Below are 23004 nucleotides of genomic sequence, written 5' to 3'. Positions count from 1 at the left end.
GTCTCAGGCTCCACTCTGAGTCTAGTCACCAAATAATTGATGTTATAGGTTTTTACTCATTATAGGTTTTGATATGGAGTCCAGCATAGAGAGTAACACCAATAGCTAGAAAGGGATAAAATTCACAAAGGCAGGGGTTAGCAAACTTTTTCTAAAAAGAGGGCAGACGGTATACATTCGAGGTAGGCCACATGATCTCTGTTACAACCACTTAACTCTGCCATTGTAGCATGAAAGCAGCCAAAGACAATACATAAATGAATGAGCATGGCTGTGTTCCAATAAAACATTTTTTTGAGAAAACCATCAAGGGGTTACTTTTGGCCCTCAGTATGTAATTTGCTGACCACTGATCTAGAGGAACAGAAAGTAATGATCAATAAGCTATTACTATAAGACCACCCCCAGCCCCTGCTATTCTTAATCCTCTAGCATTTAGTTTGAACGTTTTACTGACTCTTGAACTGCATTCAATGAAATTTAAGGATTTGATAGTTTGTCCATGCATGATCAAGAGTATTACTTAGGGAGTAGCACAACCCAAGGTCATTCATTTTATCTACCATCAGTCTGTGAGCTTCTTGAGGATGTGAACATAACTTATTTGTTTGTGTCGATGCCCAGCTCTGCATACACTGGTTAGCATATTAGTACTACTCAATAAACTTGTGTCAGTTGAATGAGTTGAGTCTTCAGCACTAGTAGGTTGTATTCAGTCTCCAGTATTCAGCTACTTTCCATAATCCCAAGACTGATGTAAAAGTTCTCTATGTATAAAGATGACACAAATAATCAGAGATCAGCTCAAGCCTATATTTCTCAACATATGGAAATAAAGTTGACTTTCCCCAGCCTTTAAGTTACTAATGTATTTGTAATCGTGTTCCAAAATTCAGTTATGTGTTAAAGGACTTGACTCCTTTACCCTGAGGCTGACCTGGCTGGGACTCCAATATCAGAGTTTTTTCTCTGACATTGCCTATCCCACTGGCTGTGTCTTTCCTTCTAGGACAGATCATGTTGACTAGATGGCCTTGACTTCATATTCCATTGGTTATATCCAACCTTGGAGGCCAGCGGAGGAAGAGAGATGAGGGATGAAGATGACGGTTACCACCTGTATTATTTTCCTATTACTGTAATACAAAGTATCACAAACTTAATGATTTAACACAACACAAATGTGTTTTCTTACAGCTCTGAAGTCACAAGTCTGAAATTAGTTTCACTGGGCTGATGTCAAGGTGTCAGCAGGGCTGGTTTCTTCTGGAATCTCAGAAGAGAGAGAATCTGTTTCCTTGCTTTTTCAGGTCCTAGTGACCTCTTGTATTCCTTGACTCGTGACCTTTTTCCTCCATGTTCAAATCTCCCTCTGCCTGCCTCTTAAATGACACTTTTGATTACATTTAGGACCCATCCAGATTATCCAGGATACTCTCCTCACATTAAGATCCTTACTTATATTTGTAAAATGACTTTTGCCATATAAATTAACATTCACAGGGTCCAGGGATTAAGATGTGGATTTCTTCTGAGATCATTCTTCAGCCTCCCACATCGTCGTTCTCCATTGCCCTTCAACTTCTTAATACATACATTTTACAAGGGATACTGCTGAGCTATCAAATCCTGAGAAGAGACGCCATTCAAACGCCTATTTAATTATTCATAATTTTATTAACAAATATTTAACGGGTATCCACTAGGTATCTGGAACTGTATCTTAGCCTTTGAAGCAAACATTGTAGATATATCCCTGCCCTCATGGAGCTCAAAGGTCACACTGAGACAGGCTGGGACCTGGGACCCGGGACCCTTTGCTGCAGTGCTTCCACCTGGACAAAAGTCTCCTCAAACAACAGAATGCAAAGAAACTATAAGGGACTAAAAACTGTGTGAATTCACAGTTGGGGTAAATTATGGACAGCAAGATACAAAAAGACCAAAAACAACCAACTGCCACTTCTGAAGAGCCAGGAGCAAAAGCAGGGTACTTCCCATGCCCCCTGCACAGAACATCACCAGAGGGGTGGGCAAACCACCTAAGCAGCCCCCTTCAACCTGACACACCCCTACCCTCACCCCATGTAAGGAACCAGCTCTCCCCTCTAGGGGAGCGAGCAAGGGAAACTGTTACTTGTTTTTTACTCACCCCGACACTGCAGGAGCCCCAATAGAACCTTGCCTGAATTTCTTGTCTGGCCTCTTATCAATTTCTATTGCTTGGGGAAGGCCAAGAACCCTGATAGTTATCAACATCATCCCCATTACTAAATCACATTTGCCCTCCCACTTACCTCCTTCTCTGTGGATTTGCCCTTCCTAGTCCAATCCTGCCTTCCAGACCCTAAGTCAAATAGCACTGTCCTTTTAGGAGAATGAGGTAAGGATAGAATTCATTTACCAGGTAAATGATTAACTTATTAGCATTAAAAACCTACTCAGATGATGTTTTAGTCTTTTGTTATGTTTACTTCACCTAACCTGAAGTTGCACAGAAAATATTGGAATATCCTAGGCATGGGTTAAACTTGTGAAGGCTCCTAATCTCCTTTGAATAGGGATTAGTGGCTGCATAAATATTGCCCAAGAGAGCGGATTCCTGGAGAATGAAAGCTGCTTTCACTGCAAAGTGCTAAATAACTACTCAGATATGTGAGCTGTTTATAGTTTCCCTCTTTACAGACAGGAGTCTGCTTCCACCTACTGGCTGAAGAATTTCACAATCATCAGTACTATACAGGTAATTTCCACTTGGGTCTTCGTATGTGCTTCTGATTTGTAGCCATAACGTCAGCTCCCATCTACTTGGGACTTCTTTACTCCCAAACCTACCAGCTCTTCTAGTCCTCGCTTATGGAATGATTGATTAAACTAGCCAGTGTGCTGTGTTATGAAAATTGTTAGGCAGCTACAGATATCCAAGAGAACATCTGAAGCCATGAAGTCCATGGGACACGACACACTTAGAGAAGACTGAGGAAAATGGACAAGATGATTCAAGGAAGTCAGGTCATAACTGGAATTTCACGGGCTTCTTGATTAGCAGTAGTTGAGAACAGGAGAATTCTGTAATTCTTTTGCTCCAAAGACAATGTTGGGGATTGTGACTGGTCTTTGTTATATCATGTGAGAGCAAATAACTTGAGAATTATCCAGTAAAGTTAGAATTTCCAGAAAAAAAATGTTTATTGTGTGGCCTGTAGTATTAAGAATATACCAGAAAATAGGGCTAATCAGGATTCCTATTACAGAAAACCAATGCTATACTGGTGCTGTTCAAGAGGACACACATTTTTGCCATTTGAGGATGAAAAAATATTATTCTAAGTTTGAGCCAAAGACAACTAGAAAGAGATGAAGGAAATAATACCTGGGTCATATGAAATATATTAGAGGACTTTATCATAAGGCCTTATGGAATTAGCCTAAATATGTTCTATAATCAAATAAGTGAAAAATGAAACAACAGTGAGTTTCCATTTTGCAACTAATAATCTAAGATTGAAAAAAGATATGACAGATATAAATTGAGAAGTGCAATATATATGGAGGGACTGTTACTGATAGAATCCTTCTGGAAAGCTATTTGAAAAGTGAGTTTTTAAAAGCTTACACTCTTTGAATCAGTAATTTTGGTGCTAGAATAGTACACCATAGAAGTAATCATAGATGTTTTCAAATATTTACATTAAAAGATGTTCATTATGGTATTGTTTATAATTAGAAAAGTCTATTATAATAGCTACCACATATTGAGTGATCATAATATCTGACATTGTGCTTGATCCTTGATCCTGAGAGACAGCAGGAAATTGAAGGGAGAAAATAGAGGAGAAAGAAGGAAATCATATATGAAAATAGAAGTAATAGAGCATTTCCTATCCCCTCTGTGTCTTAACAGCCTAATGATTTGGTATTTTGGTCCTTGGAAAGAGTTAGGTTCAAGGTAAAAGCCTTAGGAATTGTTTAAGTGAGATTTTGTGACAGTCTTGGGAAAAGGCCATTCTTCTTCTGCTCCACCAGGGTACAGACTGACACCCTGAAGTTATGCTATCCAATAGGTAGCCACTAAATATATGTGGTGACTTAAATCTGAATTAAATAAAGTTAAAAATTCAGTTTCTAATAGCCATGTGTAGCTACTTGCTACTGCATTTGAGAATGCACTTATAGAACATTTTCATCATCACAGAAGGTGTATTTGTACAACACTGCCCTGAAGGCTCAACACAGACAGCCTTGAGTAGGATTTCTATGCCTTTTTGAGCAGTGGGAAAATGCACACCTCTATTCAACTGCAGTCACCCCATCCTGTAGCCATATTCTGGTATTTGTCATCACCTGGAACTGCTCCAAAATACTGTATTTAAATTTCCACTTTTTTCCTTCATCTCATTCCCTCAATTTCTCTCAAATACCCTTTCTCCTAACTCATTGGACTTCCAATTTATTGGACCCTCTATTTCTCCCTATCCATCAATACCTTGATGTCCAATAAAAATATAATGAAGTATGATAATTATATAGGTATTCTGGTAGAAACTCTATATTACTTTAAGGAAGTTCTAGTCATAGTTTGATAAGTGTTTTTATCATAAGTGAATGAAGAATTTCATCAAATGCTTTTTCTTCATCTTTTGAGATGATATAAGTTTAAGGATTTTTTTTCTCTTTATCCTACTGATGCAGTGAATTACCTTGATTGACTCTTGAATGTTAAGTCATTTGTTAATAATGAATAAAAACTCAGAAAAAATAGAAGTAGCAGGAAAGTTTTTTAACCTACAGCTACAAAAACGTACAGGTAGCAACATGCCTAATTGTGAAATACTGAAAATTCTATTCCCTAACATTGGGAACAAATCAAGGATGCCTGCTCTCACCACTTTTATTTTGTGATATGAGAGCCCAGAGAGGGCACTGGAAGTCTTAGTCAGTACACTAAGGCAGGGGTGGAAAACATCCAAATTGGAAAGGAAGAAAGAAATACAAGTGTCTTTATTTGCACAGAACATGGTAACATATATTAAAAATCCTAAGAAACATATTTTTAAAAATCCACTAGAACTACAAAGTAAGTTTAGCAGGATTGCAGGACACAAGTCCAATATACAGAAATCAATTTTATTTCTATATACTGGCACTGAACAGTCAGAAATTGAAATAAAACAATAATAGTATAAAAATATGAAATGCTTAAGAAATTTGACAAAAGATATGAAAGACTTGTACACTGAAAACTACAAACTGTGCTGAGAGAAATTAAACAAGACTTAAACAAAAGAGAGATATACCATGTTCACGAATTATATGTTTCAATATTGCTAAGATGCCAATTATACCAAAACTGATCTATACAGTGACTGCAATCCTGACCAAAATTCCAGCAGAGGTTTTTTTCAGAAATTGACAAGCAGATCAAAATATTTACATGGAAGTGCCAAGGACCTAAAATAGCCACAACATCCTTGAAAAAGAAGAACAAAGTAGGAAGACTTAACACTTCTCATTTCAAGACTTTTTTGAAGCTATAGTAATCAAGATACTATGGTATTGATGTATAGATAGACATATTGATCAATGGAATAGAATAAGGAGTCTGGAAATAGACCAACACATTTATGTTTTACTGATAGTTTACAAAGATTCTAAGTCAAGTTAATAGGGAAAGAATAATCTTTTTAACAAACAATGCTAAATAAATTAGATAACAATGGACAAATTAATGAACCTTGATTTTGCCTCACACCTTATACTAAAATTAATTCAAACTAGAATATAGACCTAAATGTAATAGCTAAAAATATAAAACCTCTAGAACAAAATGTGAAAATCTCATTGACCTTGATTTTGGTAAAGATTTATCACATAGAACACAAAAAGCACAAACTGTAAAGAAAAAAGAAATTAGACTCTATCAAAATTTTAAACTTTTGCTCTTGAAAATGTTTGCAAACATTTATCCAAGAAAGGCCTGTTTGAAGACATCTAAAAAACTCTTACCATTCAATAATGAGGACAAACATTCCAGTAAAAACTGGGCAAAGGATATGAGCAGACATTTCACAAGGAAAAACAACTCAAAATGAAAATTATATTTAGGGAGATGGACAACAAATAAGCACATGAGAAGATGCTCAACATCATTTGTTATTAGGGAAATGCAAATTAAACCCACAATTAGATACCACTACACATCTACTAAAAGGACTAAAATTAAAAAGACTATACCAATTGTTGGTGAGGATGTGGAGGAACTGAAACTCATACACTATTGATGCGAATGTAAAATGATACAACTATGTTAGAAAACAGTTTAGCAATTTCTTAAAAACTTAAACACACACCTCCTGTGTAAGCCAGGCATTCCACTACCAGGTATTTTTTAAGGGAAATGAAAGCATATGTACACAAAAGTACTTATAAACCAATGTTCATAAGATTTTTTTTTTTTTTTTCTGGTACGCGGGCCTCTCACTGTTGTGTCCTCTCCCGTTGCGGAGCACAGGCTCCAGATGCACAGGCTCAGCGGCCATGGCTCACGTGCTTAACTGCTCCGCGGCATGTGGGATCTTCCCAGACCGGGGCATGAACCCGTGTCCCCTGCATCATCAGGCGGACTCCCAACCACTGCGCCACCAGGGAAGCCCCATAAGACTTTTATTTGTAGTAGACCAAAACTGAAAGCAACTTAAATTTCTATAAACAGGTAAATAGATTGTGACATATTCATATTTGGAATACTAATCAGCATAGAAAGAAATGAAACTATTGATATACACAACATGATTGAATTTCAAAATAATTATTTTGAATTAAAGAAGTCAGACAAAAAGCAGTATGTACAATTTGATTACATTAGTATAAAATTCTACAAAATGTAAATCAATCCATAGTGCTGGAAACAGATCAATGGCTTGGTCTAGGATGGGGAACAGTAGAGAAGGCAGGAGAAAACTCCTGGGAGTGAATTTTATGTTCATTATTTTGGTCTCATCAGTGAATACATATGTCAAAACATCAAATTGTATTTGCATTAAATTGTATTGTAGTAAGTTAAGAGGAAAACCATAAAAGATGGTGTGCTGAGTAGAAAGTAATCAGCTCTGAAAAAATGCTGCTAATAGGTCAAGTCAGCTGAAGACCATTACATGTAGCATTTAGGTAATTTATGACTTAGGCAAGAATAGTTTTAGTGAGGAGTTGGGGGCAAAACTTGATTGAAGTGTCCGCAAGGGAGAATATGAGAAAAGGTATGGAAAACATTAATTATACATAAGCATTTTGAGAAGATTTTTTTTTTAATGTAAAAATAGCACAGAAATAATGTTAATACCAGGGAAGGGAATGGGATCAAAAGAGGGATTTTTGAAGATGGGAAAGTGATGGCATGATTATATGCTGAGGGGAACATTTCTCTAGAAAGGAAAAACTGCTATCCTTGGGAATGCCAGAGGAAGTAATCTGGTGCACAAGTGGAGGCTGGCCTTAGCTAGAGCATAGACAGTTCATCAAGGCAGAGTATGTGGTACTGACGCTATAGGTAGACAGATGTGGTGAAAGAAGATTTGGGAAATTTTGATCTTCATTTTTGTTAGTGGAAATCATCATCAGCTGAAGGTGGAGATAGGAAAAGATGTGTTAGAGTTTTGAGGAGAGAGATGAAAGCAAAAGATAGTTACTGAGGAAGCAAGACGACATGGATTGGGAAAATGCAACACGATACCTAAGCCCAAGAAAGACCCATTTGAACTTCACGATCCTAAATTTAAAGTCAACACGGCTGAGGGTTTTTCTTCAATCACGTTCAGCAGCATGGATGAATGGACAGAGTAGTCTGAGAGTTGTATTTAATCCAGGTTGTGTTTTGTCAAGCAATTAAAATGATGCCAGGGTCACAAATGACTTGAAGATATATGGAAGAAAGTGATTACCATGACCATTAAATTTAACCCAGATATGGAGGGAAATGACAACGTGAAATAAGGCACAGTGAAACCTCTGGTAAAATCAATCAATGGTCAGATAGATCCTGGTCAGTGGAAGCATCCAGGGTACTACAGTGTGTGAGCTGGCAAGACAGATAGTGGAACTCCAATTCTTGAAACTTGTATTATGGAGAAGTTGCAGTTTTGATGTGACAAAGTCTAGGATATATCCATTGGAGTGAGTAGAAGCAAGGCTATCGAAGAAGAGAAAGTTGAAAAGCTAAGAAGTCAGGGAATTAGAAGTATTCTCTTCATGGTCATTACAATTACTGATAATTATTACAGCAGGAATATTTTGAAAGATTGGCTTTGAATCAAGAGCTAAAACTCATGGAAGAAGTAGGAGTGACTCAAGGACTGGTAGATGATTCCACCAAGACGAAGTGATAGAGTCTTTAGATATGAGATTCATAACGATGGATTCTGAGAGAAGAGGGTGTGAAAACAGAAAGGAAGTAGCGCAGTAAGGGAAATTGGAGACCAAGGCATCTGGTATGGAGCAAAATGGAGAACAATGTAGCCCCCATTGATCACAGGAGCTTTGAAAGGCAATGTCATCAGGGAAGGGCCAGGTTTAAGTTAAAGCAAGAAGGTAAAGCAAAATGTGTCAGGGAAGAGGCTAAAGGTAGAGGGAATTCTACTTGTGATTAACCATGAGTTCCAAACATCTCAAGAGAAGTATCTCAGTTCAGGATTGGGAGAGGGATAGGAGATGAGGGCAAATACAGGAGGGTGCAGAGCCATTTGGGGATTAGACAGGAGCTGAAGAGAGTGATCAGGGAATCCCTCACTTCTCATGGTGGTGACCAACACAAGAGAAATGATGGCCACAATAAGATCAATCATGATGATGCCAGGGCTCTAGTGGGTAGAAAGATGTGAGGTTCTTTCCAGGAGTCATCTGCAGCCTCCCAGAGCTGCCTCTTTTTTTTAAAAGTTAATTTTATCAGAGTATAGTTGATTTACAATGTGTTACGGGGCTGCCTCTTGACCATTACTAAGAGAAGTATGGCAGGAGACAGCTGCAGGTTGTCCTTGAGCCTAAAGTCTCCCTCTTCAAGAATGCCTGCGGACCCCTCTGAGTACTCTGGAAATAAAAACTGCTGGGTACATGTCATGGAGATTTTATTTTTACTCATTTCATATGAATTAATTGCTTTGAGTATTTATAATACACTAATGTCACACACTGAATCTTATTAGGTATCAAATCTGTAATTTGTCAGGTACTATGCAAAGCACTTTGCACACATTATTTAATCCTTACCCCAAGTATTATCTTCCTACTTTACAGATACGGATATTCATGTTCAGAAAAGTTTAGATAACCTACTTAGGTTCATACTGCTAGCAAGTAGCAGAGACAAATTGGCATCAAAATCTATCAGATTGCAAAGACCATATATCATCAGAACTGGGATGATTATCTCTGAAGTAAATACCAATAAGATTATTTTTAGCAAATTTTGCAATTCTATTGACTCATGGATGTTAGCATAATATTGATCTTGAAAGAGCTGTTGCAACGTCTTTCCTGACCACCTATATTCTTCCACAAGTCACACAAGAAGAACAGTTCAAGTACTTAAAACAGTCATGTAAGAAAAAGAGCAAATGCTCTTTGATCTCTGGAAACACTCCAGAATTTCAACAGAAAGCTTTAGTTTAGGGATTAAAAAGGGTCTACTAATTTGTACTGTTTTACCTTCATTCTTTCAACACAGCTGTCTCAAAACAAAGTGATGTGACTTGGGTAGAACAGAAATTTAAAGAGAAAATCAATAGCATTGGAACCCCTAGACCATATCCCTACTCTGAATGAAAAGGAAGTTCACAAAATCAACTGAAAATGTTCTCTAGCTCTGCTACAGTGGTTCTCAAAATCTGGCATAACATAAAAGTTCACTGAAGTGCTTATTAAAACATCATAATCTTTGGTCAACCGAATCAGAATCTCCTGAGTGTGGGCCCCAGTCTGCTATAGATGACTGGATCCTAACCTTCCCAGGCCCAGGTCTTCATTCCTCAGTTCCCTTTAATAGAGAAATTTAATATTTCCTAACGTTTCCCCTCCACAGTCTCTGATTCTTCCCATGATTCCAACAGTTCCAAGGATCGAACCAATTTATCAAATAACTGAGATATAGGACTTAAATAAATATTGTTGCAGCTGTATCAAGGATTGTCCTGCAGGAGTGATAAGGGGTAACTGTGTTTTCACATATGCATCTTCACATTGCTATATATGTATGTACATATATATATTCATATGTGTATGTGCATATCTATGTACATGTATATACATTCACATTGCTATCTATATATGATAGCCATATATATACACACACACATGTCTCTCTACATACACATATATTATATATACTATATATAACTATAATGAATAAATAACATATATGTATAAAACATATATAATATACATTATTTATTCATGTGAGAGAAGAAGGGTATGAATTTTATTTGCATTAGTACACCTCCAGAACAGAGCCCAATATCTGAGGTAGAGAGATATAGCAGGGATTCAAAAACATTTGAGTTGCTGAATGAACAAGTGAGGGCATGAAGCTTCAAGAACCCCAAGAAAATGTTCAATTATGTCAAGGTCTCCCCGTCTCTGAAAACCAAGTGACTAGAAAGAAATAATGTGACCTACTTTCTGTATACCTTGATATAAGACATCTATTATGCAATGTAGTCTTGACTTTCATCATCTTTAAAAATGTTGTCACTTAGAAGACCTGTCTTGCAATGAATTGGCACTTTACTATTCCATATGGGACATCCAGTATCCAGACACATCATATTAGAATTGCATGCAAATATCAAACAAAAGAGTACATTTGATTTTTTGAATGCTAAAGGAACCTGTAGACAGATTTTTATTTTTCAAAATTTTTCCCCATTTTTATTTTATTTATTTTTAAACTTTTTATGTTATGTTGGAGTATATCAATTAACAACATTGTAACAGTTTCAGGAGCACAGCAAAGCGACTCAGCCACACATATACATGTATCCATTCTCCCCCAGACTCCCCTCCAAACCAGATTGCCACATAACATTGAGCAGAGTTCCCTGTACTATATAGTACAGTATAGTATAGTAGGTCCTTGTGTAGACAAATTTTTTAAATTGCCTTGTAGTCTTTTCTATGTGGAATTGTTTTATCACTTTGGATAATCTGTTGTATTTGTATTTTTAAAGAAAAATATGCAAACAACTTAATTGAGTAAGCAAATGTAAATTATTCTCAGAAGTAAAGCTTAATTTTTGAACTTTTACATACAAGTAATTTGTAAATTATGAGAAATTTTTAACATAATCCTTAAACTACAGGCATGCAGAGGAGATTCCTAGGATAAGTAGTTAATTTTCTTCTATTTGCCTGGGACAATGACCTAAGAAGGTAGTTAATCATCATTGGACTGTAAAAAAAATAACGAGCCAACTATTTAACAAGAGACTATAACAACAGATAAAGGGACGGACCTGTGGCCATTGCTGTAGGATCCTAAGTCCAGGTAAGAACCTTTGAAATTCTCAAATTTCAATGTTTCCTGTATGTGAGAAACTTCCAGAAATTTCAAGGGGAAAAATTGTTTTGATGGACATGATAAATATTACATATTTTATGTTATGTGTCTTCTACACCCTTATGTTCTAAACCTTTAAAACTTATTAACTATCCCTTCTAGAGGTAGCTGAGCCTCAGGTTGATGTTTTTAAAAATAAAATACAGAAAATCAGACATTTATAATTTAAAAATAAAGACTGAAATCCCATTCCTATTACTTTCTATTCAAGTGGAACTTCAAGTCTGAAAAAATAATGTGGGTTGGAGAGTTAGTTGGTAAACATCAAGAAATGGGATATGCCTCATAGCCACTTACTCACCTCAACTTTCCTTGTTTCAACTCAAATTTGACTCAAGGGGAGGTCAAAAGAAGGGGTTTTCTAGATGATTTTATTTCTGATTAAATGAGAAAAAACTTCTGCCTCAACACAGTTCCTGGCACAAACTAAGGACTCAAAAATATTAGTTCCTTTCTCCAACTCAGGAAGGTGGCTACCCTTATAATTATTATTAATATTATTTAATTAAAAAGTATTAAATTATTTACAGACCCATAAAAGGTTTAAGAAGTTAGTAAATGCTGTTTTCCCTTTTTCCCTCCTTAGTACCACATGTATTGTACATGGTAGATCACTTGGATTGCACTGCTTTTCTATGATCACTCAAATAGGAAAAGCTTGCACAGATAAGCAGAGGCTGGTGAGATTCTTCCCTCTGCTCCACCCCAATCAAAAGGGAGCAGAACTGGACTGTACTATTATTCAAGGAAGAGTTGCAATGCTACATCTGAATGCCTGTCTTACAGAACATCGTGGTTTATGTTATAAACTTATTGCATCCCCAAAATTCATTTACATGTTAGCTGTTTAGAACTCTGAGAAAAAAAATATGTCCAGAGAAAAAATTGTTAAATGTCTTCAAGTCAGGCTTAAAATGCCGTGGGGATGTGGAAAATATGGTGTTTAGAGTCAACCCTGAATTGATATTTCAACCTTTTAATTACTATGTAGTGATTTGTTATAATTTAATCCTTTTCAGAAATAAGGTAAAAGTGCCTACATTTCCAACTTTTTATCTGGATACTTTTCCCCAATATATAGGAGAGAGGTGTGGACTAGCAATCTGTTTGGGAAAGTAGTAGAAATACAGGGAAAAGGAATGACTACATTACAAGGGATATTGTCCAGTGGAGCAGCAGTGTGGGAAAGGTTATTTCAACTGGGAGTAACAACGGGAAAATATCTAAGAGGGGTGAGTTGGGGCAGAATTACAAACAAGAGATGAAGAAGAACATTACAGGTTAAGAAGAAACATACAGGTGAGCAGAGACCTTTCTTCTGGGGACAGTGGTTCCACAGGGTGGAAAGTGTTTATGGGTGTATTGAGACTAAACACAAAGGCTGGTTTTAGTTCAGGAAGAATATCAAATACTATACGTGAGTTTTATTTTGTGTGGTACAAGAGACCTCTGAAAGATTCTAAGGATGGAAGTGATATGCATAGGAAAGGGAGAAGGCTGGGAGACAGGACAATAATTTAATCAATTGCAATCAACAAGGATAGGAGTGGTGAGATCATAGCATTCGGGAATGTTTGTTGAGTAGCCAAACCAACCAACCAAACAAAAAACTAAAGCTAAAGGGTGACTATCTACCTTTCAAATAATTCAGAGGATTAAGTGGTAAAAATGCTTTCCTAACATTTAAGTCCTGAACAAAGGATACAGAAAGAGGTGTTCATGTAAAAATGACATAAAACTTATCAAAAGGCTGCCTGTGACTTTGGGACCGAACTACTGATTCCCTCCTCACTCCACTTCACTCAGTAACTGAACAGGCCCAGGTATATATGGACCACATGCCAGAAATATAGAATAACTAGGATTCACTTAGATGTACAAGGGTGTGGGTTTCTGCATTCATGTGTATGTTTATATACATTCATATACACACAAGTGATAATATCTTCAGATATTTATCATTTCTGTATTTGTACATTAGCCATTTAATATGCATTATGTATATTGATGGACTTTATATATATATAAATTCTTACTGCATGAATTAATGAATAGAATATACAGTTGATCCTCATCATTTGTGGATTCTGTATTTGTGAATTTTCCTACTCACTAAAATGGATTTGTAACCCTTAAATCAATACTGCTGCTCTTTCATGGTCATTCACAAACCTGCAGAGAGTGGCAAAAAATTTGAGTTCTCCCACATGAACGTTCTCAGCTGAGGTTGGACAAGATATAAGATATGGCTCTGCTTTCTTGTTTTTGCTCTCGTAATAGAAACAAGTGACCTTTTCACAGTCTACTTAGAGCCATTTTTTTTCATTTGTGTGCTTTCTGTAGGTGATTTTGCTATTAAAATGGCTCTCAAGCATAATGCTGAAGTGCTGTCTAGTGTTCCTAAGTTCAAGAGAGCTGTGATGTGCCTGACGGAAAAGATACATGAATTACATAAGCTTCCTTCAGGCTTGAGCTGCAAAGTGCTATTGTCCACAGATTCAATGTTAGTGATCAATAATACGAATTAAATAAGGTGTCTAACAGGAAGGAAACATAAAACAAGGTTATGTATTCATTGGTTGACAAAAATGTTGTGACCACAGATAAACAGGAACCAAACCCTCTATTTCCCCTAGGAGCAATGTTTAGTCATTGCTAATTCAGCATTTGCAAGAACTTTATAGAACACAACTACTGCAAATAATGAGAATCAACTGTATATAGAACATGTATTAAATATACTGTATAATTAGTGCCCTATTAAATCATATATCTATGTTTATGCTTGTTTCTATACATAAATAGGTATTTTTGCTACATAAATATGTATTATGCACATATGAATAAATAAGAATACATTTTCTAAACCTCAGTGAATAACATACTATTCTACAAAAAAGAGCAAATCTAAGAAATAAGTTGATTTATTTTACTAGTCTTTAAGATAGGGGCTTAATAACTCTCAAAATTTTAATCTCTCTTACATTTGACCTCAAAACTCCACTTGTAGGAATTTTATCCTACAGAAATGATCACACATAAATCAAAAGACATATTAAGAAATTTTTCTAATATGAAATAATTCGATGCAACCTAATCTAAATTAGATGCTACCTAGACATAAAACTAGGTAGATAAACTATACACAGTGGAATACCCTAGAACCATAAGAAAACTGAGTAAGCCACATTAATATAAAGTTAAGTATATAAAGCAGAGCAAAAAGGCAGATAACTGTAGTAACGTATGCCGCCATCTGTGTTAAAAAAGGAACATGTGGTGTATTTAATTAAAAATGCATATCGTATTTCTGGACAAGATTCATTGAAAGCTAATAATACTCTTCCTCAGAAAGAGAAACTGGATGAGGGTTAGAGGAAGAATTTTTCCTATGTGTCATTTTTGATGTTTTGTGCTTTCAACTTCAAATATACTCTCTCTTCAAAAATAAACAAAATTAAAATAAAGTGGAATCATGGTGATGGTAAGTTCAAGCACGGCCATAGTCCCTCTGCCAGGTACTTGGAGTACACTAAGCTCTTTTTAACAAATCCAAACTTTCTCTGGTTTTTGAGCCTGGTTCCAGAGGTATTAATATTTTCTCTCTGAAACCTTTTTAGGCCACTCTAATTATAATTAATTACATTATTTTTCTATTCATTTTGACTATCTACTATATGCAAGGTACTGTTTGGCATTTTGTAAAACCAGAAAGATGAATTAAACACTTATTTGTCTTCCTAAACCTTATAATGTAGATATACAGAAAATATAACAAAATTTTATTTCCAATAGGTAATTGCTGATAATTTATTTAATCCCATCTAATGTGTGATTCTGTATTACTTTATTTATTTGTTGTTTCAAGTTCCCCTCCATACATTTATCCTCCTAAATTACAATCTCGCTAAAGCTAGAAATTTGTATACGTGTGAGTGTGTGTGTGAGTGTGTGTGTGAGTGTGTGTTTCCTTTTGTGTCCCGGTGCTCAGGACATGGTAGGTCCTGAATGAATATTAGTGGAATTATTGATTGATTGATGTTGACCTTGAGGCTTTTCTTATTTCTGAATTGTTAAAGTGAAATAAATTATAACTTTCCTCTCCAAAAAGGTGATCATTTTGAAGGAAACATCGACAAAAATTGAAAACATTCACATGATATCTGCATTTCAATGATGGACCAGAATCAACATTTGAGTAAGACAGCAGAGGCACAACATTCTGAGAAAAGGAAAACTAGAAACTACTGCAATGGATTCAAGGTGGAATGCGTTTCATGTTTTCAAACTAAAATAAGTAAAGGGAGAATTTTGATTTAAAGAAAAGGCAGCCAGTTTTTTAAAAGAATATTATATTTCAAATTAGAGTTTTCAACTGAAGCATACGTTAAAATATTAACACAATGATATACATCTTGATATAAATCAATCTTTAAATCTGAATAAAAGGTCTTTGGTGACATTTCTAGTTAAGAATTTATTAAAGTTGAAAATTTAGAAAGATTTTGATATCTTCTCTTTGATTCTTGATGGACAAAAAGATACTTATAAATGTGATTAAAATAAAGCAGTCTCTGTGTAATGGATAGTATGTAAAAAAAAATTCTTACATTTGACCTATAACAGAGAAGATTTATCAGTCTTGTGAATCACTTTGTGGTCTTGACCTATTTAATTTTTTTTTTTTAAAGAACAGCATTTGTTATTCTATTAACTTAAATGATATAGTCTGAAGGGAACTAAAAGACCTGGCCCAAAGACCTAGTTGATGACTTAGGAAAGTCATTTAATTTTTCCATATGCAAGTGGGTAAAAATGATAATCCTGTCTCTTGCTTTTGTCACAAAACGGTGAGACAGTGAATGATATAGACTGTATTGCGATTTTCACAGACAGGAAAAACCAATCCTTGAGCACAGAGTCAAGGAAACCAAGACTCAAGGAAGTTGAGAAGTTTGTGTGAAGTCATCTAGGTTGTAAATGGAAAACTCTTAAAACTAAATCAAAGCCTTTAAACCCCGATAGAGAAGACTAGAGGAAATCAAGAAACCAATCAGGGCTGACTTTGATCAATATTTAAAATGTTTTCCTCAAAGTTATAGTCTTATCTAGCTGAATAAAGACCAGAGATCAGATTCAATTGCAATCATGTTATATAAAGTCTGTTTTAACTTTGTCCAGGGAACATGAGGTCTGTTTGCTTTTCAGAGATTATTGGTAAAATCAGTTCTGATGAAATATTTAAGTAATATTTAAACAGAAAAGCAGTCACCAGGAGAAAGTACTGGCTAATGCAACTGGACCACATTCTATTGCCTAGGGGTAGTAGGTTGTGCTGGCTTATTTCGCTTTTAAATATGGAGGGTTACAGTGATTCATTTGCACATGCATTCAAGGTGACAACAAACTAGCCGAAGCAAATAAAATTGCCTGGGTAGTCTCTTGCAGCATATTTGGAGAAAAGCTTCGAGTTAGCAAGTTGTCAGTGTGTATAAAGTATGTGAATTGCAGCCCAATAATAAAGAACAGAGAAGCAATAACAGTAATAGTATATCGAGCACTTACTAAATGCAAGACACTGCTCTAGTAGTTTAGTTCTACTAATGGATTTATTCCTTACCACAATTCAGTCAGCCATATGCTATTATCTCCCTTTTACACATGAAAAAAAACTTAGAGGGTGAATGACTTTCTCTAGGTCCCTAGGCTGGAAAGTGGTAGAGCCAAGGTCTGAAATTAGGCGGTCTGATTGCAAGTCCCGTGAGCTCAATTGTACTCCATGTTGCTAAAGTACCTGTGGGTTTCCATAATATTAGTACCCTCAAGATATTCTGGTAAGCACAGATTTGTAAGTGGGCTACTTAATAATCTTCCTCATTCTGTACTTCTAAAAATTCCCCTTTATACCGAATAATTGAGTTTCAAGCAAGCATATTTGCCTGCACATACACAAATACACGTTGTTACTGATGTGGGTTTACAGACTCAGCAGGGAAAAATGTGTAAAAGTGCAAATAGATAATAATTTAGAATAACAACAGCATAGATTGATTCTTTCTTACCCCTTTCCCTCAATTTTTGAACTGAACCAAGTAGGTTATATAAACCCTGCAAGTACATTGTTCATCTTTACACTTGTCATTTCTGTGCTTCAGATTCCTTGTACCACTGCGTTGTAATGAAAATTCTTTAAAAACACAATAGCAGTGCATCATCATCAAAAAACATAAATAATAGGGAAAAAGTAAAAGGTCTCCCATTCTACCTTCATTCCCACTCCCCTTCCGGAAATCATTAGGATAACCATCCCATTTGTAACCACCAACAGTATCCCTACCCCACAGTTTTCCTCTGGCTAAGCTTCTTCTGGCTTATTAGACTTTTTGCTATTTCTCAAGATGTGACGTGCACTTCTGACTTGGAGAAGCTTGCACTTGCTCTTTCCTCATCTGAAATGTCTGACTCCCAGATATCTTGCTCTTTCATCTCATTCAAATCTCTATTTAAACATTACCTCAGGCCTGACCACCCCATATAAATTAGCATTTCCTATCCATAACCCTTGAACCAAATTTGATTTTTCTTCATAGCATTTATCACCTCCTGACACTGAAATACAAATGCACACATATGTATAGGTGTGTATGTATATCTTTAATATAACAAAACAAATTTATCACAGTTCTGTAATAATCATACAATTCTGAAGTTGAGAAGTCTGAAATAGGTCTCACTGAGCTAAAATCAAGACGTTGGCAGAGCTGTATCCTTTCTGGAGACTCTAAAAGACAATTCATTTCCTTGCCTTTTCCAACTTCTGGAAATTGCCCAAAGTTCTTGACTAATAGCTCTCTTCCATATTCAAAGCTAGTGATGGTCAGTCAAGTATTTTTCACATTGACATTGACTTTTCTGCTCCCTTTTCCACATTTAAAGGACCCTTAGGATTACATTGAGTTAACCAGGATAATATAGGATAACCTCTTCAAGGTCATCTGATTAGCAGCCTTAACTCCACTTGCAACCTTAAGACCCCCTTGCCGGGCTACCTAATATATTCATGGGTAGGCAGAGTGACGGCATGCAAAGATGTCCAGGTCCTAATCTCCAAAACCTGTAAATATATATATTTTTCCTAGAGGAAGTCATTTGCCCTCTTTGCATCTAAGTTTTTTCACCTATGAAAGGGAAATAATAGCATCTGGCTGACAGACTTATGGTAAGGAATAAATCCACTAACAGAAGTAAAACACTAGAACAATGTATGGTATATAGTAAGTGCTCAATAAATGCTAGCTACTACTATTTTTATTGCTTCTTACTTGCTTTGGCCAGATTGTTGTCATCTTGCTGTACATGTGAGAATGAAATCAATGTCCAGCACATTGAGATATAAAGTTGGGTGGCTGATTTGAGATCATTCTTTTTTTATGTAGCTGTTTTTCACTATGAAATTCCTTCTTAATACTGTATTTGTACATACCATATGTTTTGGTATTTTGTGATTTCATTTTTGTTTGTCTTGAGATATTTTCTAAATTCCTTTTTGAGTTCTTGGACCTATTGTTGTTCAAGAGGGTGTTGCCTAATTTTTACATATTTGTGAATTCTCCAGTTTTTCTCCTGCTATTGATTCCTAGTTTCATTCCATTGTGGGTAGAAAAGATACTTGCGATGATATCAATCTTCTTAGATTTGTTAAAACTTATTTTGTGGCCTAACACGTGATATATCTTGGAGAAAGATATGAGTACATTTAAAAGGAATGTGTATTTCATTGTCATTGGGTGGAACGTTTTTTGTATGTCTTTTAGGTCAATTTGGTCTATAGTGGTGTTTGAGTTATCCATTTCCTTATTATTTCTATCCACTATTTAAAATAAGGTATTAAAATCTTCCACTATTATGGTATTGCTCTTTATTTCTCCCTTCTGTTGTGTAAATGTTTGCTTTATATATTTAGGTACTCTAATGTTGGGGATAGAAAGAGAGGTAGATAGATAGATAGACAGATAGGGATAGAGATACTTATTAAATCTTCCTGGTCAATGGACCCTTTTATCATTATATAATGTCCTTTTTGTCTCTTGTGACATTATTTACTTAAAGTCTATTTTGTTTGATATAAATACAACCACCCCTGCTCTCTTTTGGTTACCAATTGTGTGGAATATCTTTTCCCATCACTTCACTTTCAGTCTTTGCGTGTCTTTAGATCTAAAGTGAGTTTCTTATACATAAGTCATAGTTGAGTCGTTTCTTTTTCATTTTTATTTTTTTAATTGAAGTATAGTTGACTTACAATACTATATCAGTGTTAGGTATATAGTCTCTATATACCTGAGATTCAGTATTTTTACAGATTATACTACACTAGAACTTATTACAAGATAATGGCTATAATTCTCTGTGCTATACCTTATATCTTTGGTGCTTATCTATTTTATACATAGCAGTTTGTATATCTTAATCCCATACCCCTAATGTGCCTCTCCTGCTTTCCCCATCCCTACTGGTAACCACTAGTTTTTTTTCTATATCTGTGAATCTGTTTCTGTTTTGCTATATACATTTGTTTGTATTATTTTTTAGATTCCACATATAAGTGATATCATATGGTATTTGTCTTTCTCTGTCTGACTTATTTCACTAAGTGTATTTTCTAGGTCCATATACATTACTCTAAATGGCAGATTTTCACTCTGTTTTATGGCTGAGTAATATTCGTGTGTGTGTGTGTGTGTGTGTGTGTGTGTGTGTGTGTGTGTGTGTCTTTATCTGTTCATCTGTTGATGGACTCTTGGGTTGCTTCAATATCTTGGCTATTGTAAATAGCACTACTATGAACATTGGGTGTATATATCTTTTCGAATTAGTGTTTTTGAGGTTTCCAGATATGTACTCAGGAGTGGAATTGCTCGATCATATGTTAATTCTATTTTTAGTTTTTTGAGGAATCTCCATACTGTTTAGTTTTTGAGGAACCTCCATACTGCAAGTGGCTGCACCAATTTACATTCCCACTGACAGTGTACAGTGTTCCCTTTTCTCCACATCCTCACTGACATTTATTACTTGTAGACCTTTTGATGATGGCCATTCTGATAGGTGTGAGGTGATATCTCATGGTTGTTTGGATTTGCATTTATCTAATAGTTAGTGATGTTAAGTATCTTTTCATGTGTCTGTTGGCCATCTGTATGTCTGCTTTAGAAAAATGTCTACTCAGGTCTTCTGCCAATTATTTACTTATTTTTTATATTGAGTTGCATGGGCTGTTTATATATTTTGGATATTAACCCCTTGCCAGTCATATTAGTTGCAAATATTAACTCCAATTACAAAGGTTGTCTTTTTCTTTTAATCCATGGTTTCCTTTATGTACAGAAGGATTTAAGTTTAATCAGGGCTCATTTGTTTATTTTTGCTTTAATTTTTTTGCCTTAGGAGACAGAACCAAAAAAAGAAAAATGTTGCTACAATTTATAATATGTCAAACAGTGTTCTGCCTATGTTCTCTTCTGGGTGTTTTATGGTTTCAGGTCTTACACTCAGCTCTTTAATCCATTTTAATTTTTTTTGTGTATGGTGTGAGGAAGTGCTCTCATCTCATTGTTTTGCATGTAACTGTACATTTTCCCCAGCACCACTTGTTAAAGACACTGTCTTTCCTCTATTGTGTATTCTTACCTCTTTTGTTGAAGATTAATTGACCATAGATGTGTGGGTTTATTTCTGGACTCTCTATTCTGTTTCATTGATGTATGTGTCTGTTTTTGTGCCAGTACCAGGTTGTTTTGGTTACTGTAGCTTTATAGTATTGTCTAAAATCTGGGAGAGTGAAACCTTCAGCTTTGTTCTTTTTTTCTCTAGATTGCTTTGGCAAATCAGGGTCTTTTGTGGTTCCATATGAAATTTAGGATTACCTATTCTAGTTTTATAAAAGTGTCATGGGTATTTTGATAAAGATTACATTAAATCTACAGATTCTTTGGGTAGTATGGAAATTTTAAGAATATCAATTCTTCTAATCCAAGAGCACAAGACATCTTTTCATTTCTTTGTATCATCTTCAATTTTATCAGTGTTTTAAAGTTTTCAAAGTATAGTTGTTTCACCTCCTTGGTTAAATTTATTCTTGGGTATTTTATTCTTTTTGATGGAATTTTTTAAACTTTCTCTTTCTGATAGTTCATTATTAGATATAGAAAAACAACAGATTTCTGTATGTTAATCTTGTATCCTGACACTTTGCTCAATTCATTTATTAGTTCTAACAGTTTTTGGGTGAAGGCTTTAGGGTTTTCTATATAAAGTATCATGCAAATAGTGACAGTTTTAATTTTCCCTTCCAATTTGTATGGCTTTGGTTTCTTTTTCTTGTCTGATTGCTGTGGCTAGGACTTCCAATACTATGTTAAACAGAAGTGGCAAGAGTAGGCATCCTTGTCTTGCTCCTGAATTTAGAGGAAAAGCTTTCACCTTTTCACCATTAAGTATGATGTTAACTAGGGGTGTCATAGATGGACTTTATTATGTTGAGATATGGTCCCTTTATATACATTTTATGAGAGTTTTTATCATGAATAGATTTCAAATTAAGCTGTAAGGGAAGAAATAAAAAGAAGAAAAAATGTACAGAGAAGAACTACAAAAACAACTGGAAAACAAGTAATAAAATGGCAATAAGTACATACCTATCAATAATTACTTTAAATGTTCATGGACTAAATGTTCCAATCAAGAGACATAGGGTGGCTTACTGGATTAAAAAAAAAGACCCTTCTATATGCTTCTTACAAGCAACTCACTTCAAAGCTAAAGACACACACAGACTGAAAAGTGAGGGGTAGGAAAAAGATATTTCATGCAAACAAAAACAACAAGAAAGCAGGGGTAGCAATACAAAATATACTTTAAAAGAAAGACTATAACAAAGGCGAGCAAGGGCATTATGTAACGATAAAGGGATCAATACAAGAAGAGGATTCATACTCATTAACATATATGCACTCAATTCAGGAGCATCTAAATATATAAAGCAAATATTAACAGACATAAAGGGAGAAATTGGCAATAATACAATAGTAGTAGGGGATTTTAACACCCTACTTACATCAATGAACAGATCATTCAGACATAAAATCAATACGGCACAGCGGTCTTAAATGACACTATAGACTAGTTAGACTTAATAGATATTTATAGGACATTACATCCCCAAACAACAGGATTCACATTCTTTTCAAGTGCACGTAGAATGTTCTCCAGGATAGATCACATGCTAGGACACAAAATACTTCTGAACAAATTTAAGAGGATAGAAATTATATCAAGCCTTTTTTTCTGACCACAATGGTATGAAACTAGAAATCAATTACAGAAAGAAAAATGGGAAAAGA

The 23004-nt window shown here is 35.3% G+C and overlaps 1 protein-coding gene across 1 annotated transcript in view; it reads left to right on the top strand.

The window, feature by feature from the left end:
- Positions 1 to 15775: 15775 nt before the first annotated feature.
- LOC307194738 (solute carrier organic anion transporter family member 1B3-like) overlaps positions 15776 to 23004 on the top strand; it is a gene marked incomplete at both ends in the record, with an annotated part of 53256 nt that continues 46027 nt past the window's right edge. Inside the window, one exon of the mRNA XM_079938043.1 lies at positions 15776 to 15865. Within this exon, the coding sequence (XP_079794169.1) occupies positions 15776 to 15865 (90 nt within the window). The remainder of the gene's footprint in view (positions 15866 to 23004) is intronic.

The sequence above is a fragment of the Stenella coeruleoalba genome (assembly GCF_951394435.1).
Source record: "Stenella coeruleoalba genome assembly, chromosome: 11".
Classification (NCBI taxonomy): domain Eukaryota; kingdom Metazoa; phylum Chordata; class Mammalia; order Artiodactyla; family Delphinidae; genus Stenella; species Stenella coeruleoalba.
The sequence above is the reverse complement of the archived record's forward strand: the minus strand, read 5'-3'. Positions and strand labels throughout refer to the sequence as shown.